Raw genomic sequence first — 16455 nt, 5'->3', positions numbered from 1 at the left:
ACACAGTTTGTGTTTGATTGCATAGCAAAATAACTCCGCTGCAGAGGGTTGCAGCAGTGCATCATGGGCCGCTGGCGCACCTTGAGCGTGCTGCGCAGGACGCGGATGTGGTGCAGCTGGTCGTTGAGGATGGGGTCGTTGCAGCGCTTGATGAAGGAGCGGCGGTACTCCTGCTTCGTGGACGGGCGTGGCTCGCCGAAGGCGGAGAGGCTGGCCTGCTCCAGCGTGCGGTAGAGCTGCTGCAGTCCGTCCAACGTGCCCACCTCCTCACGCCCAGGCTCTGATGGGGGGAGCATCGAGAAGCGAGTCAGGCCTGAGGTCAATGCTTGCATACGCAGAGAAATTAACGGTAATGGTGTATTTCAAATGTATTTAGACTCAGACGTTGAGGTATATAACCCTAACCCTATAGCCATAACCCTGAACCCTAAACCTAAACCATAACAAATGTATTTACTGCAAACTTACAGTTGCGTTAACACAAAACACCAGAGGCCAATTAGGGCAGGGAACTGGAAAACCATCTCCTTATATCAGGAGAAGGCAGCTAAGAGGAAGAAGTGGGAACAAATGAAACCCTGTAAATGACTGTATAACTCCATAAATATGCCTAAAGGTTTGAATTCAGTATACCAACAGGCTTCAATGTGGCCAGAGGGAAAGCCTCTGTTGACCAATGCGGAGCTGTGGGTGGAAGTTTCCGGCAAAGCAACACGCAGGGAAATGGTGAACGAAGTAAGCGTTGGAGCAGCCGCACGGCGTGGTGCAGGGTGCATACGACACCCCCCGCGGTCTCACCGTGTTTGGCGGCGCCGCCGTGCTTGCGGAAGGGCACCTCGTCGTCCTCGCTGCGCTCCTCGGACAGCCCGGCGGGGTGGAAGACGGCCCGGGCGGCCCGGCCCTCGCGGTTCCGCGGCAGGCTCTGGCTGCGCTGCTTGTGGGCGCGGTGGTGGAGGTGGAGCTCCTCGCTCTCCACCAGCGGGAAGGGCCCGTCCCGGTCCGGCCGGTGCCTCCTCTGCACCGGCAGGGTGGCCTGGCGCCGGCGGTCGGGCGACATCGGCAGCCGCCCGCCGCCCAGGGTGCCCCCGTAGCCGTAGCCGTAGCCGTAGCCGCCGCCGCCGAAGCCGAAGTCGCCCTCGGCGGGGACGGTCTGGAGGAAGTGCAGGCCGGAGCTGGTGAGCGGCGTCTCGATCAGGTCCTGCCAGGAGCGGCGCTCGCGGTGCGTGGAGCGGCAGCCCGAGGAGTGGCCGCTGCCCGGGCCCTCCGCCCGCGAGTCCTCCGCAGAGGAGTGGGAGTACGTGGACTCGCTGGAGAAGTGGCGCCCGTGCTTGGCCTCCGGGAAGGGGCTGGAGGAGTTCACCTGAGGGGGGAGAGGGGGAGGAGTGTATCGCACCAGGGTCACAGAGCTCTGGGACCGCGGCAAACGGTCGCGGCCGTTGACCCTGTGAACCTGAGAGGAGGGAGCAGGAGGGACGGCCCATACCAAGAGAGACGTACATGGAGGTGGGGGCGGGTGGGCGAGGGAGGAGAGGCAGGCAGGAGTACATACAGGGCCAAGTAAACAAGAGTGAGAAAACATTATAAGTTGTGTGGATTTTCCAGGGCCATGACTTCACCAAATATTTTTCAGGAGACTTTGTTTTAAAATCTAAATTTTGTTGAAAAACAGATGGCAATGTAGTAGAGACACAGTGAAAAAAATTCAGACTTAGAAGTGCTTTTAACCAGCTCAATAGATGAATGGACACAATGCAAGCTGTATGAGCCTATGTATGGTCCTGAAGCTAAGAAAATCAATGAAAATCTTCCCTTCTTAAAATAAATAATAATAATAATAATATATTTTTGAAAAGGGAATAAAGTAAGACAAAAAAGTTTAATGTCATAACATTTAAAAAATCAAAAATGTTTAAAGAAACTGTACACTCTCCCCATTTATTATGCTTTTGCTGTGCATCTACCGCCATCTAGTGCTGAGATGAGTTGAGACGATCCACGTGACAGCTCTGCTCACGCTGCTGAGAGAGAGGCAGTATGGAGCTCTAGTGCCTGCAGCACAGCTCTGATGTTTTATTCAGGCTAAGAGCCTTGCTCTCGGCTGATTGGGAAAATCTCTTCAGCAATCATTCTTCTATTGAATTATAAACACAGCACAACAATAAAAAAGAACTGGAAGTAGTAAGTACGGCTTATTGTGTGTGAGTGTGTGTGTGTGTAAGAGAAAGAGAGAGGTGGAGAGAAATGTCAGCATGTACGTGATTTTGTGTGATGTTTGTATGTGTGTGTGGCTGGGTGCATGTGTATGTGCATGTGGATGGGCGTGTGTGCGTGTGTATGTGGGTGTGTGTGTGTGTGTACGTGTGTGTGTGTGTCTTTGTGTATCTGTGGGTGCGTGTGTGTGTGTGTTTGTGTGTGGTGCGTGTGTGTGTGTGTGTGTGTGTGTATGCGTGTGTATGTGGGTGTGTGTGTGTGTGTGTGTGTGTGTGTGTCTTTGTCTGTGTGTGTGGTGTAGTGGCTGCGTGTGTGTGGTGGTGGTGTGTGTGTGTGTGTATGCATGCGTGTGTGTGTGTGTGTGTGGCTGGGTGGGTAGGTGGCTGGGTAAAAACATAGTGGACTCACAGAAGGGGTGCGATGGTAGATGTCACACAGTGAAGAAGGGCCCTCCTGCTTAAGGGTCATTGAGCCATCGATGTCGTCCTGATCACTTTCACTCCAGTAATCTGAAATAAATGAGCAAACTCAACTTGTAAGAAATTGCACTTGAATTACTAGCGCAGTCAGAAACCATGGAGTCCTTTGCTTGCTCATACATTCACTCCAGATTACAGGCAAACAGCCAACTAGGATGTGCTGAATGGTCTAGTTTCTTTTGTTCTTTTTATGTTCTGGTGTATTTCTGTTTTCTAATGTAGACAAATCATGCTTGCATTCATGCTAGTATTTTGCTCAGAGCTGTAGCAGAAATTTGTAGGAGTAGAACTATAAATATCAACCAGTCACACCTATAAATATTAACATGCACCTACATATTTCTCGGAGCTAATGAATGCACGGGAGAAATGATCATTTCTCCTTGCCCCTCACCTTCATCAGGGCGTGACACCTTGTCATCCGGTGTGTACCCAATGGCTGCCAGTCCTAGCCGGTTCATCCACCTGCATGGCAGAGGAGCTTGATGAGGCTTTTCATTAAAATGCACATCTAAACGAGGGCAGTGTAGAACCCCTCCCCCCCAAACACACACACACACACACACGCACAAAGACACACATACACAGATACACACACACACACACACACACACATACACAGACACATACACAGATACACATACACACACCCACGCACACACACAGACATGCACAAAGACACACATACACAGATACACATACACACACACACACACACAGGGCCACACATACACACACACACACACATCTGCGCACACACGCACACATAAACACACACACACATGCACGCACGCACACACACAGACACTCACAGGTGCACGCACGCACACACACACACGCACACACACACACACACACACACACACAAAGGGCTCGAAGACGAAAACCCCCAGAGCTATAAACAAATAAGAAGCGTCATTGTTTTTTCTCTTATCCTCATGTACAGCGATCATGTAATGAAGCAAAAAGACAAGTAAGGGAAAACAGCAGCCCAGCTCGAAAGAGGAAATCTGTGGATGTTCAGAACCATACATGCCGAGAGATTATTTCCCCTTTGGTGCATGAGGGTTTACTTCACTGAATAATCAGGTCTTGGTAGAGCTTCACAGATGTGTGCTTTAGATATTATATCTACTTTATGACAGCGAGTGGCAGATGGGACCTTTGGGAGTTTGGGAATATTTGGTATTTCAGAAGGTTGAAATTCAAAGATAGCACATTATGGCTAGGTCAAATCTTAAGCCCTTTAACTTCACATATTACAAATATAAAAAAGCAAACTAATTCTACCACGTTTCAAGGATCTGCGATTGCGACAGGCTCATTTTATTTATTAAAAAGCAATAACATTAGCTTGTACACAGCATTTCTTTATTTCATCAACGCAGCGTGCAACACGCTCATCACTGCACATCATTCCCCATCTTAACTGCAGAGGGCACATCTCTGCAATGCATTTCACAAACATTCTTTGCAATGTGCTCCTGTTTTGCATAAATTAAGGGAATATCCCAACTAGGTTTTAAACAGCCTGGTGCTGTTTACTAGTACCAGCGCTTCGTGCTCTGCTTGCGCTGTCTCTCCAGAGCTGCATTAAGCAAAAGAAAGGGAGAATAAGGAGGTCAGCGTAACTTCCCTCTGAAACGAACGTGGAACTGAATAATTTACATCTCCCTGCCATTGCTGTCGTTGCTCTAAATTTAGTCGCAGAGATTGCAGGAGAAGCCAGAGTTAGCTACAGCTGTGCAAATGTAACTAAGCGTTCGCAGGTGCACAGGGACTGCATACCTAACCCCAGACCTCCTGTTTCCAGAACCACGGACAGCTACAGTCCTGCACGCTGTAACACTGAGTGGAATGGAATTCTACTGAATTCCATCCATTACCATCCTTTCCCTTTTCTCTCTCTTTCCCTTTCTGTATCTCTCTTCATTTAGCAACTCGGTTTGTTCAGATTTGTCAGAGTTCTCTCTCTTCTCTCTGCAATGCTGACTGAATCCATGCAAACGGTCAACCCTTCTACACAAACAGGAGTCAACAGACCAGCCAGTAGAAATTATGTGGAATCAAGTCAATTTGTGTTTGATCTATACCTATGGATTTTAACATTGTTTGATCACCCCCCATTCTCTCTCTCTCTCGCTGTCATTGTTTCTCTCCATCTCTCTCTCTCTCTCTTTCTCTCCCTTGTTTCATTTGCATTTATTTGACAGACTTTATCCAAAGTGACATACAATAAGTGCATACCAAAGGTCATTGGAGCAACTACAAAACACAGGTCTGATAAGGTACAATACTCATTATGTAACAGTTATCCATAGCCATTCATTAACACATTAAGTCCAGATCACACAGTAAGGATAGGCTAGGTCAGAGGGTAACATTAAGTCAAACTAGGGGGCAAACAGCGAAGGCTTTCAGAGCCTGCCCATAATGAGGGAAGTTTGGAGCCCTCTCTGTGCTGTTGCCTAATAATTTTATGAATATTATGAAATATATTATCAATATCATCATAAAGGAATGGTATCCAGTTGATTAATTAAAGAGTAAATTAACCAAAAGTGCACACAAACATACTTTAAAAACTACACTCACATCTAGCCTGAAGATAACACGACAGTATTCTGCATTTTGCTAAGCAATACTTCATTCCTTATTCCTTTCTAAATCAGATTCACACGAAATCTCCTCCCACGTAAGAGCAGCAATTATTTTTAGTTCAAAGTGTTTTGGAAACGTGGTACATTTCGCATCTGATTAAAGTAAGACGGCTGAACAGACCGTGAACCGAACGGCTCGGCTGAAGGACCGGGCTGCTGTTCTAGCTGAACTAACAGATGGTGCTGTCACGTATCGAAAGCAAACAAGCATGAGGGCTTTACCAGGCTTTGGGTTTGGATGCTTTTTTTAAATAAGTCGGGGTAAGGGGGTTGAACTGTGGATCTATTGGGACACCGAGATTGTCTGGTCCTTCACCAGGGAGTGTGAAAAGCTAACCTTCCGAATGCACGCGCTTCCTTGCAAGATGAATGATTTATACTTCCGGCACCAAAGAAAAAACAAAATCCCTCTCCTTTCAGCTGACTTAATGCCATGGGTTTCTCCAGGGTGGGAACTGACAAAGGTGTGAACCTCATTCATTGGTTTTCACATTGTTGCAGTATTAATGAGCGTGCTTTTAAGGTAGAGAGATGGGGTGTGAATGCACTTCTCTAACTGAATATGGGTGAGGAAAAAAGAGATTTTTATCACTTTCAATGAGAGAGCTTTTTATCTCTTTCACACCCATATGGGACCAAAGGGAGACACAGGACCGCCGATTATTATACAGGCTAACAATAGCCTGTATAATAATGGCGGCTAAAGTAATGTTTCTTTGTGACTGCTAATGCAATCTGTCATTTTAGACACGAATGCTGAATACATTCACAGGCGTTCCGTACCTGTTCATCTCCTCCAAACAGTCAGTGGCGAAGAAGAAACTCTTGATTTTTGGGTGACAGGCCTTGAAGGCACTGTGGGCAACAGAGATAGAGAGAGTGAGTCTGCCTTTCTGGAAAAGGACATTAGAGTGACAGAACCGCCACATATTCAACTTCCCCTTATTCCTGAGAGAGGTGGGAGCATCAGGGAATTTTGTGTTTTGTGGAACTCCGTGTGAACTGACAGACCCACATGCCTTGCTGTGAGAAAGAGGGTATAGGATGGCACGTACACACATACACATACATGCGTTTGGACACACACAGCTCCCCACACACACACACAAACTCATGTGGCAGCCGTAACTACCGCGTGAAGTTCATTTTAAGTCACGGAAATTGAATCAGCTCTGAAATATTCAGCAAAGAGTAAGGAGATGATTTGGGGAGGTGGCATGCAGAGGAGGGGGTGGGCGGGGATTGGGGGGGGTACAGGAAGTCTGTGGGGGGAAAAGTGCAAAACGCTCACAATTTCCGGCGGCATTCAATTGCTCTGTCTATCCTGAACTCCGGTAGACTGATGAAGCCTTCAGCCTTCTCATCCTGCAAGAGAGAGAAAGGGGGAGGGAAGAGAGAGAAGAAATAGAGGAGGGAGACAGAGACAGGAAGAAGACAGAGACAGCATTACACCTCACATCCCAGAATAAGACTTGGGTGGGAGACAAATGAATGGTTACTGAGATTTCTGATGCAAGACGTGGGATTTGCAATGAAAGACTGTGGTCCTTCGGCACGTTTGAGCTGGTATGGGGTAAAACAGTACGTGTACTGGAGAGAACCTGTCCTGTCAGAAAACAGGAGCCACCAGCGCTTGTGTGATTCCACAGCACTACACACCAGCTGAGACAAAGGGATTACATACAGAGGGTACAAGCATATCGAGAAAAACTCATCAAACCAGTGCACTGTATGACTGTGGGGTTCTTCTGACCATAGGATGCAGATTTTGTGGCCGGCTGCTCCTAAGGAGGTACTGCTGAGGTCACTCAGTCGGGGGAGATGCTTACGTTCTGATTGGTGTACCAGTAGAGGGAGGAGTCCTTCAGGATGAACCAGTACTTCTTCCACTTCTGAGTGAAGTAGCCCTTGGCGTCCTTCTTCTTCCACAGCCAGCCCTCGCAGTCGCCGTGCCCCAGGTCCTTGCAGGAGATGCGCCGCCGGCTGCCGCTGGTCAAGCCTGGCGGGAGGGGGGGGGGGGGGGTGTAGCAAAGAGGGTAACAAGGAGGGAACCCCAAATATCCCCAAGGGAAAGCACAACGAAACCTGCACTGCATCCTGCACTAAGCCCTCGTTCCTGTCAATCCGACCACGCCATGCAGCTCCTGCTCTTTACATATCAAACCGGAACTTCTCCTCTTATTCCAGAGGGTCCAGAGCCCTTACTTACTCACTATAAGCCATTTAGCTCCCAACAGGATTGTAGCATTGAATATCAACCTCACGGTCAAAACAGAAGGCTGCACGGCTCACCTTTGGTTCTCTTTTTGGTCTTAGTTCTTAAGGAGGCATAATGAAAGGACTGCAGTAGAGAGAGAGACAGCAAGAGAGAGAGAAGGAGAGAAATAAAGAGAAAGAGAGAGAGATTAGGAGGATTGATGCAGGGCAGCTGCTAATCCCAACAGGAGGGTCTGTCTGATTTCAGAGACAGTGAACCATGCCGTGCTACAAATCTAGACATCAGGATCAGAGGTAGGTCCTCTGCCAGACATTAGAATCAGTGGCAGGTGCTCTTTCAGATATTATAATCAGGGTCAGGTACTCTTCCAGACTTTAGTATCAGAGGCAGGTACGCTTGATGGAAAGAAATAACAAAACTGAAGAAAAAAAAGAAGGAACTGTTTCCACCCCCTGTGTCTGCCTGATGTTTAAATAATGTGCTATTGATCTGGCGTTGAAGCCACTCTGCTGCACATTGCAGTTATCGGCTAAATGTCCTGTGGGAAACACTCAGGCCTTAAGTCTTAAGTTGAGTTCTCCATTTTCTTGGGAGGAATATATAACAATTAGCTTACAATTATACAGCTGGATATTTTACTTGCATTGCAATTATCTTACAATTGTACAGCTGGATATTTATTAATATTCAAATCAAGTGTCTTTCTCTGGGGGTTACGGTAGGATCCTATCCAGTATTCAAACCTGCTGTCCTAAACACCGGTGGCACCCAGTAGGTTTTCAAGCATTTTCAAAATTCCCACAATGCAGTTCCTCCATTTCTCTTTTTTGCATGAAAAGTTGCATCGCAGTGAATTAAAGTAACTACACTGCTTTTGGATGTGTGTTGTAAATTTCAAGTTGATCACAATTTTACCTTTAAAGATAGACATACCTTCCTCATGGATGTGCTGCTTTGTCTGTCCATACCAGAACCAGCATACCTGCCAATGGGTAAAAGAAAAGGTGGAGCTGAGAGGACATATAACTCCAGTAGCTACACACATCTCTGTTAGGATAACGTTATTCATTATCCCACACTATTCAAGATAGTGATGGTAATTATGATGTTATGTATTATTTACATGTAAATGTAAATGTCTTTTGGCAAAATAACTTACAAAGCCATCATGTAGCAGAACACACATAGAATGCGTTCAGAATATTTATTATTTACTATGTGCTGTCTTTTGAAATTATGCTGTTGATGACGCTAACCCCTAACCAACAAGCAAGGAGAAGTGCAGCCACTTACCTGTCTGCGTCCGCACGCAACGTGTCTCCAGCTCTCTGGAAGAACACAGGAGACAGAGGGTCGTTAGTGAGAAGGACACACTGACATAGAACACACAGGGCTCACACCTCCAGCTGCAGTGTGTTTTGCTTGTTCATGTTCATGTTCATGTTGCACTATAGCATGTTAAAAGCAACAAAAAAGCAACATGGGTGATGTGCACGTGAATGTGTTTTTGTGTATTTGTAAGTGTGTGTTTGTGTGTGTTTCACAGCACCATTTTATCGAGGCACTCAAAAACAGTCAGACTGAGATTTATGAGGGCCACAGAAGCAGAGATCAGTGGGTAATGTTGTCCTGAAAGAAGAACCCAGGCATCCCACTGTGCCAGAGTGTCACTGCAACGTGCTTCTCCCTCTCCACCAATCTCATAAGCTCATACTGAAACTGTGACACAAATTCGGCCGACCAATTTACCTCGAGGCCTACGAAAGACTGCTCCCCGCCCCCTCAACTTCCAAATCCCCCCTTGCCCAAACCACCTCCCAGCCCCCAGTGCAAATCCGGCCCCCCCAGCCAGCGAGCACGAATCACATCTTTCCATCTATTATTAAGTTGAGCTGAGGATCTTCGCACCTCGGGGGAACGGTGCGTATTTATAGCGGACGCCTCATGACGGGGACGTGTCTTGACGTGGCTCCCGGCGCAGACTTGCGCTGGCTTTCTCTCTTCCCTCTCCAGCCCCTGGGTCCGCGCGATACGTGTGATCTGATTGGCCGCTGCTTCAGGCTCATCTATCAGGCCCTCGCAGGCACGTGGGCCATAGCAACGCGTGATTGTCGCCTCCATCCCCTCCCGTCCTTTCCCGTCAAGAGACGGCAGGGCGTAAACCCTGCCCCGTAGCAGCCCGCAGTGCTGACTGAACCCATGCAAACGGCCGGCCCTATCACACAAACTGCAGTCAATAGACCAGTCAATTGAAATTGGGTGGAATCAAATCAATTTGTGTTTGATCTATACCTATGGAATATCGTTTAATCACATCCCATGCCCCCATCTCTCTCTCTCTCTCTCTCTCTCTCTCTGTCTCTCTATCACACTCTTTGGTCTGCACAAATCTGCAGAGGGATTTCAGATCTGTACCTATGCTTACGCTCCAGGGGAACAGGCAAATGGGGCAGAAACTTGGGCTAGCTCATCAGTTGCGGTCCATCAGCAACCTGCTGATTCCCTCCCTGCGCCGTTGTGAAACCCCTGCCTGGCACAAATGTGACAGAATGAAGTCCGTGCTACAGGGAGCGAGTCTGTGCAAATGGCCTGCACGCCCTACATCTCTCAGACTGACTGCCTCTGTAGCTCCAGCTCCGTGTGCTGGGGGTGCAATAACCGGCTGTCTCCACGGCAGAGAGCACCGCGTTGCTATGGTAGGTCGCCCCAGGCGACGTGATGTAGAGCCGTGCTCTGAGTGCACCGTTATCTGCATGAGTGACAAGGAGAGCTCAAGGCACCTTCTTTTTCTTTTCACATGAATCAAAATATTTGAATGAACAGTCAGACAGCCTTCATTGGTTGGATTTTCCCGTGGTAACTTGGCTGAAAGAAACGCTTTGCCTTTGAGATCAAGAGGAGGTTTAAGAGTTCAAATCCAGGATGGCGGCAGCGTGGACTGGCTTAACAGCTCATCAAATGGAACATAACCCCGGGGAAACAAAGACAACCAAAAAAATAAACAAAGAAATTATCACATGAAATTCAGTGTCAATCTCAAAGCTAATTTCCATGACAACCTTTACGAATGTCCACATGCAGAGAAGGACCAACGCCTAATCAGGGCTCCAAAACAGTATTGATCTGTCAGTCAGAAGCTGGTAAATATGAGGGGAAAGATAAGCCATGTGTTTACACTGGGATCTCACAGAGGGTGCGACATAGACATGCATATTTAACTAGGCAGGCAGGCGCACCTTCAGCTAGCATAAGCTTGAGAAGTCCTCAAAGTAAGCCTGTACTAGGCATGCTGAGGGCAAAACATTAGAGTTCCCACTAAAATGAATGGGGAATATCAGACTTTTCAAGGTAAAATAAAACTTATGATGGTATTCTGAAACTCGATTAACAATCGTTACGTTTCATATGAAAAGCAGATTGTAAAAATATGTAATAAGTACTAAAATATGCACATTTTAATACATATTTTCCAAAACAACCATTGTTCCACAAACGTCTACACATAATGAAATATATGATCACGAAAAATTGACCGATCAGGTTTTCTTTGGTAGTTAAATCACCTTGATTTTCTACATTAAATTTAATGGGCAGCAATCTCTTTTGGCCTCAGCATTTGCAGTACAGGCTGTTTCCCGTTATTTCCTAGGCTTCACTGCCTGGCCCCTCCTACCCGCTCCAGTTCCCATGTATGCTCTATGGGGTGCGGTCATTGTGTTTCATGTCCGTGTTGTTTGTGCCATGTGCTCCCTGCAGAGGCCCACACTGATACTCACGTGGTAGAGAGGAACGGTGTTGCTCTCGGGCAGTGGGAAGGGCAGCCCCTCGGGGGGGCCTGAGTCCAGCCTGACGGTGGAGGCCAGCAGGGAGTTGGGGCTGATGGGAAAGCTGGGGCTGCTGGGGCTCTTGCCCTTCTTGCGGGAACGCCGGCCCGTGTCGCGCTTGCATTCCCGGGGCGCCTCCGGCTCCTCCTGGATCACCAGGATCTTGTCGTCGCTCAGGTAACGCAGGAGAGAGCTGTCCGAGTCTGTACACAGCGGCGGATGGAGAGAAGGAGGAGGGCGGCTAGCCGGTTAGCAAACCGCCTGCATGAAAACGAGGCCCTTAAAATACTCATTACGCTCTGTTTGTGCTGACCCTGCTCGCTGGCGGAGAACAATGGTGAAAAAATATCCACCAATAAGAACAATAGTGCTGGCACCTCAACAGAATATAAAAAATAAGGGGAGAATGATCTATGGACAGAACTGGAGAGCAAATGAGAAAAGTATTTAGAACTGCAACTCCCATATATAAGTTTTCCACTCTTTGGCTGATCTGAAAGCTTTTCCTTGAATGATATACTCAGGTTCATTTTATTGTTTTTTACTCAACCATAACCAAGACAAAAATGGCAAAAATGATTTGGTAATTAAACACACAAAACATTTCAGGCTATTGCGATGTATTAGGCATTTGCAGTTAATAGGATTTGTCTTTTATCAGGCCTTTAGACAGACGGACAGAATCTTATCTTTTATCTAATCAACTGGCTTTGAATGCATGACATACCCAACCCTCAAGAACCACGGTTGGTGAAAACATAACTAACCCTTCCCAGCTCGAGAAACAGGTGATTTAGGATGATGAGAAAACAGTATGGGTAGTTCATCTTGAGTACCAGGGCCCAGGGCCTCGTCTCTCAAAAGCAATTTGTGAAGATTTTCAGTCGCACGTCGCAATAGCTTGTCCAAATGCATTTCACGAAAATGCATCACTGGCTAATCATAAATAAAAGCGCAATGACCACAGGCCGCCTGAACATTCGGTTCTTTTCCTGCAATTATGGCGCGAGATGTAGATTGCCAGGGCATGAAATATTACATTTACGCAACCGTCTTGACAGAGATCTTAGATCAAACACTAACAGCAGCATGGTCATACCCGTCTTGCGTCAAGTGTTCCCTTATAAAAAAGAAGCACATCAAAGTTTTTAAAGTATACTTCAGTGCATCACATTTACTTTTAAAATATATTTGAAGTTTTTGTTTTTTTTAAAGTACATTGTAAAACTAAGTATATCACTTTAGGATACAAAGCTTAAAAAGTAGGTCATAAATCTACACTTAAAGTATAGTTTCAGAAAATATTTTAAGCATACTTAAATTGGCCAATTTAAAGTTTTTTTTAAACTGTGATCTAAGTTTACTTCCAGAAAGTGAAGTGAAAGTGGATTTAGTTCAGAAAAAATGTGTACACAAGGCATACTTTTATACCCTTGTTTTCTGGAAGGGACAAAAGGTCTCCACTTCCTGGCAGCCAGCAGGCTTCTTGAGGTTGTCGTACAATGCCCAGGAATAAGCAAAGCCTCTGCATCCAGAGCAACCAGTGACAAGTATGCACACCGTGTACTCTCCAAAAAGTCCTTGGTGCAATTTAATGGGTCACAAATTTCCATCAGGGCACTGACCGAGAAGGAACATACTTTTGTTTGTAGAAAGGGGTGCCACTTGATAAGGATACTTTGTGTGTGATGCTAATCGCAGAGTATTAGATGCCATAATTACCCTGGGAGCACACAAAAGCTACATTTGTAACAACAGTGATTTGTGTCACTGCTTCATCAGAGGTGACATTACTGATGGATGGCTTCTAGGTGCCAGTGGGTTGAACAAATCTGAACATTACAAATAGCATAATACTTAATGTTACTGTAAAGTGTAGGCCTACTGGGGAGACCTCATAAACAACCAAAATAAACAGTACAAATTTTTTCCACCCTCCAGATACCCCTTGGAAAGGCACTTGTGGCCAACCCACCTAGAGCAGAAAAGCGCTACAATGTTGCGTAAATGCAAAAGATCAATATGAAACCAAAAAAAAGGCAGGGGGATGAGAACAATTGCCGATTTACTAATTGCCTACCTGAACGCGTTTTGCAACATATGTTTATTGCTTGCATTTGTGAATTCTGTGCGAAACACTCCAAACAGAGCAGGATAATTCTATCGCATCTCGCAGAGCTCAGCTCCCATGTTGCAACTTTCATAAAATGAGCCCCAGGCTTGAAAAGCCATCTGTAAAGAGTGTTTTTTCCTTAGATGAAGCTGCTACTTACACGTGTCATCTATTCGTGGGGCCAGTGAAGAAGGATGGGGGGGAGGCTTGCTGGAGTGGGCGGTGACTATGTATAGCTTGGGGTGTGTGGGAGTAAGGCCCAGTTGTCCACCCACCAGGGGCTGATGTTAATGCGATTCATGGACTTCCAGAGAAACACGCTGCTGTCGATTTGCTAGCGCCGCCTGAATGCAAATTGGGAGTGTGGCGTGTGACTGGAAGCAGAAAAGGGTGGGCTGGTTACACCCCTCCTCCCCCCCAGCTCCTCCACACCATCCCCGTCTCAGTCCACCACCATGCACATGAGCTTCTCTCTTTGGGGGGAGGAGGTAACAATGACTAGCCCATATGGTCAATACCTCTATTTGTGTGCTTTGGCAAGGTTGACAATAAATAAGTGGCGAAAGAAAAGCATCCTAGTGCATTTCACCACAGCAGAAACTGCACTGCTCTTGTGCGCTCAGGCTATTTCCTGATCACACGAAAAGCCTCCTCGGTTCATGTGACTCCCGGTGACAGGAAATTAAAGCGAGACCCCCACCCCCGCTAATAATTAAGTTAGGCATGTAGCATCCCTTACATTCAGAAAACAACCGATAGAAAAATCCTCTGCACAGCTGTTTTCCATGGCAAGTAATAACTGCATTTTCAAGACACTATTAATCTATAAAATCTAAAATAAATTATTAAACTGACATGTTCTAAATGTGGAAAGGCCATAAATTATGGAATAAACAACAAAAGATTTATAATACTAGAGTTAAAAATGCTAACAGCTATTGGTAATAAAATATAAAATAAATAATAAAATAAGGTAACACAATAAAGTTAGGCACTGAATGTGACACAGAGAAAGCAGAGGAGTCAGTCATCACCAAAGGTGTGGATGGAACCAATGTTATATTCTCTAAAATTGATTCTCATCCCACTCTTCCTCTCTTATGTCCTTTAGGAGGAAGGTTCTCCCATAATTTCCTGCCCTGCCTGGTGGCAAGAGGCTAGCCTAATTAAATCTGATAATACGCACCAAATCGAGCTCCAAATCCAGTCACACCAGTAACTCGAGTCACCCCCACACTACACTGCATCCTCTCCCAAATCTGTGTTCAGAATCTATTATTAACGCTCTTAGATGTGAGGTCATGCATTTATGCATGTGTCTGCAGTTCATTTTCTGTTTGTACAGTATTTCTGCTCTCTGTATTTGTTTATTCATTTGCCGACTGCTGTTCATCTGATTACAAGAGCCTGGATCATTCAATGTGTTCATTCTAATCCCAGTTACTGGAAAAATAAATAAGAAATTATAATAAAAGTATTATAATTTTAATTATTTTAAAAATCACTCCTGGTATTGAATATAACTAATATGGCATATAGCCTACAGTCGAGGCTCAGCAGGGCCGCAATGGATAGAGAACAGGAGATACATGGACGAAGTGTTAGATTTAACCTCCATATGTTGAGTAAATATTAAGTACCTGCAAATCATGAATCTATCCAATTGACTCTGAAGGATCATCCCATCTACAGATGATAGGGATGTAATGGGTCTGTGTACATATGGATTTATACAAAAATGCTGCAGAGCTCAGTGAAAGACATTTGCTCCTACTTCATACCTACTTTGTGTCCTCATGTTTAACATACTTCCAGGAAGGTTACACAGTAAATTAATGCTGAGTCAAGACTGTAGAGACAAAGTTGGTATTCACAGGTGCCCACCGTGCAACTAGAATGATCCTGTGTTGATTTTTGTCAGATGTATGACACATCAGTTATAAAAAAAAAATGAAAAAAAACCCAGACCCAGGTTAATTAGAGACCACAGAAGAATAATTGGAAAATGTGGCTAGAAAACAGAAAACGGCAGAATGCTTGGAGCCATGCGCACAGCAATAGCGTGATGAAAAGCGATGCAAATGAAGTCCCTGTGCGCCTGTGGCAAGGGGGCACTATGACTTTACTCATACTGACTGCGACGCGTGGCTGTCTGGATGCTACGCCTGGCCTGCGTATCGAGGGCGCTAGCTGTGTGGCGGTTGGGGTGGCCTGACCCACCTCTGCTGCCCCTCTTGTACATACTGGGCTCCTTGGTTTCCGTCATCCAATTGTACTCCGTTGGCATGGAAACTGGCCTGAGGTCACCTGAAAAGAAGTCCAAGGAGCACGTCAACCGGAGTGCGTGGGGGTGGGCGTGCGAGGGAGAGAGGGAGTCAGGAGCATGTTAACCGTAGTGCGTGGAGCTGGGCGTGCGTGGGGGGGGGGGAGGAGTGGTCAGGTGGAGAGATTTGGGGTGTGGGGGCGGGGCGTCAGTCCAGGTGTTGCGGAAATTACAAAGGGAATGTAAAGAGGAAGAGGCAGCAAGGAGAAGTGACTATCGGGAGAGTGAGAGAGAAAAAGAGAGAGAGAGAGAGAAGGCAGAGCAAAAAAGAAGATTGCTCATAGCGAAAGGGAGTGAAAGATTAGAGTGTGAGAGGTAAAAAGGGAGTGAGGAAGACAAAAGTTAGCGAGCGTGTGCGAGGGAGGAGGGCACACGTGCTTCCAGTGTAGGAGATAAGGTGAGCGCCTCACAGCTTAGCGTCAGCCCAGCCAGCACACTGCGCCTCCCTCTGCTGGGGCTGTTCTGGTGGATAAGGCCCACTGGCCCTATCTTTGCACTAGCAGGCATGGCGGTCTCTGAACAAGCCGTCCCCAGCCAAGCTATGCGGGACGGCTCCCTTTTCTAGCGCGCCGATAGGAGCTGGTGGCTGGCTGGAGATGCGATTTACTCCTGGCGTGCAGAAGGCGC

General features: G+C 46.5%; 1 protein-coding gene across 5 annotated transcripts in view; it reads right to left on the bottom strand.

Moving 5' to 3' along the window:
- The window catches only part of LOC135251186 (connector enhancer of kinase suppressor of ras 2-like), an 81605-nt gene that overhangs the window by 2528 nt on the left and 62622 nt on the right, over positions 1-16455 (bottom strand). For 2 of the 5 annotated variants that reach the window (XM_064328350.1, XM_064328347.1), the window contains 12 exons: positions 15726-15812; positions 11345-11595; positions 8862-8896; positions 8502-8550; positions 7643-7691; positions 7180-7349; positions 6642-6715; positions 6134-6205; positions 3085-3155; positions 2620-2720; positions 799-1450; positions 81-280 (listed from right to left, as the gene is read on the bottom strand). In XM_064328350.1, the coding sequence (XP_064184420.1) occupies positions 81-280; positions 799-1450; positions 2620-2720; positions 3085-3155; positions 6134-6205; positions 6642-6715; positions 7180-7349; positions 7643-7691; positions 8502-8550; positions 8862-8896; positions 11345-11595; positions 15726-15812 (1811 nt within the window). The remainder of the gene's footprint in view (positions 1-80; positions 281-798; positions 1451-2619; positions 2721-3084; positions 3156-6133; positions 6206-6641; positions 6716-7179; positions 7350-7642; positions 7692-8501; positions 8551-8861; positions 8897-11344; positions 11596-15725; positions 15813-16455) is intronic. The other 3 variants (XM_064328348.1, XM_064328351.1, XM_064328349.1) reach the window with 2 other exon arrangements.

Source organism: Anguilla rostrata, chromosome 3 (assembly GCF_018555375.3).
Source record: "Anguilla rostrata isolate EN2019 chromosome 3, ASM1855537v3, whole genome shotgun sequence".
Classification (NCBI taxonomy): Eukaryota; Metazoa; Chordata; class Actinopteri; order Anguilliformes; family Anguillidae; genus Anguilla; species Anguilla rostrata.
Note: the sequence above shows the minus strand (reverse complement) of the source record. Positions and strands in the feature narration are given on the sequence as shown.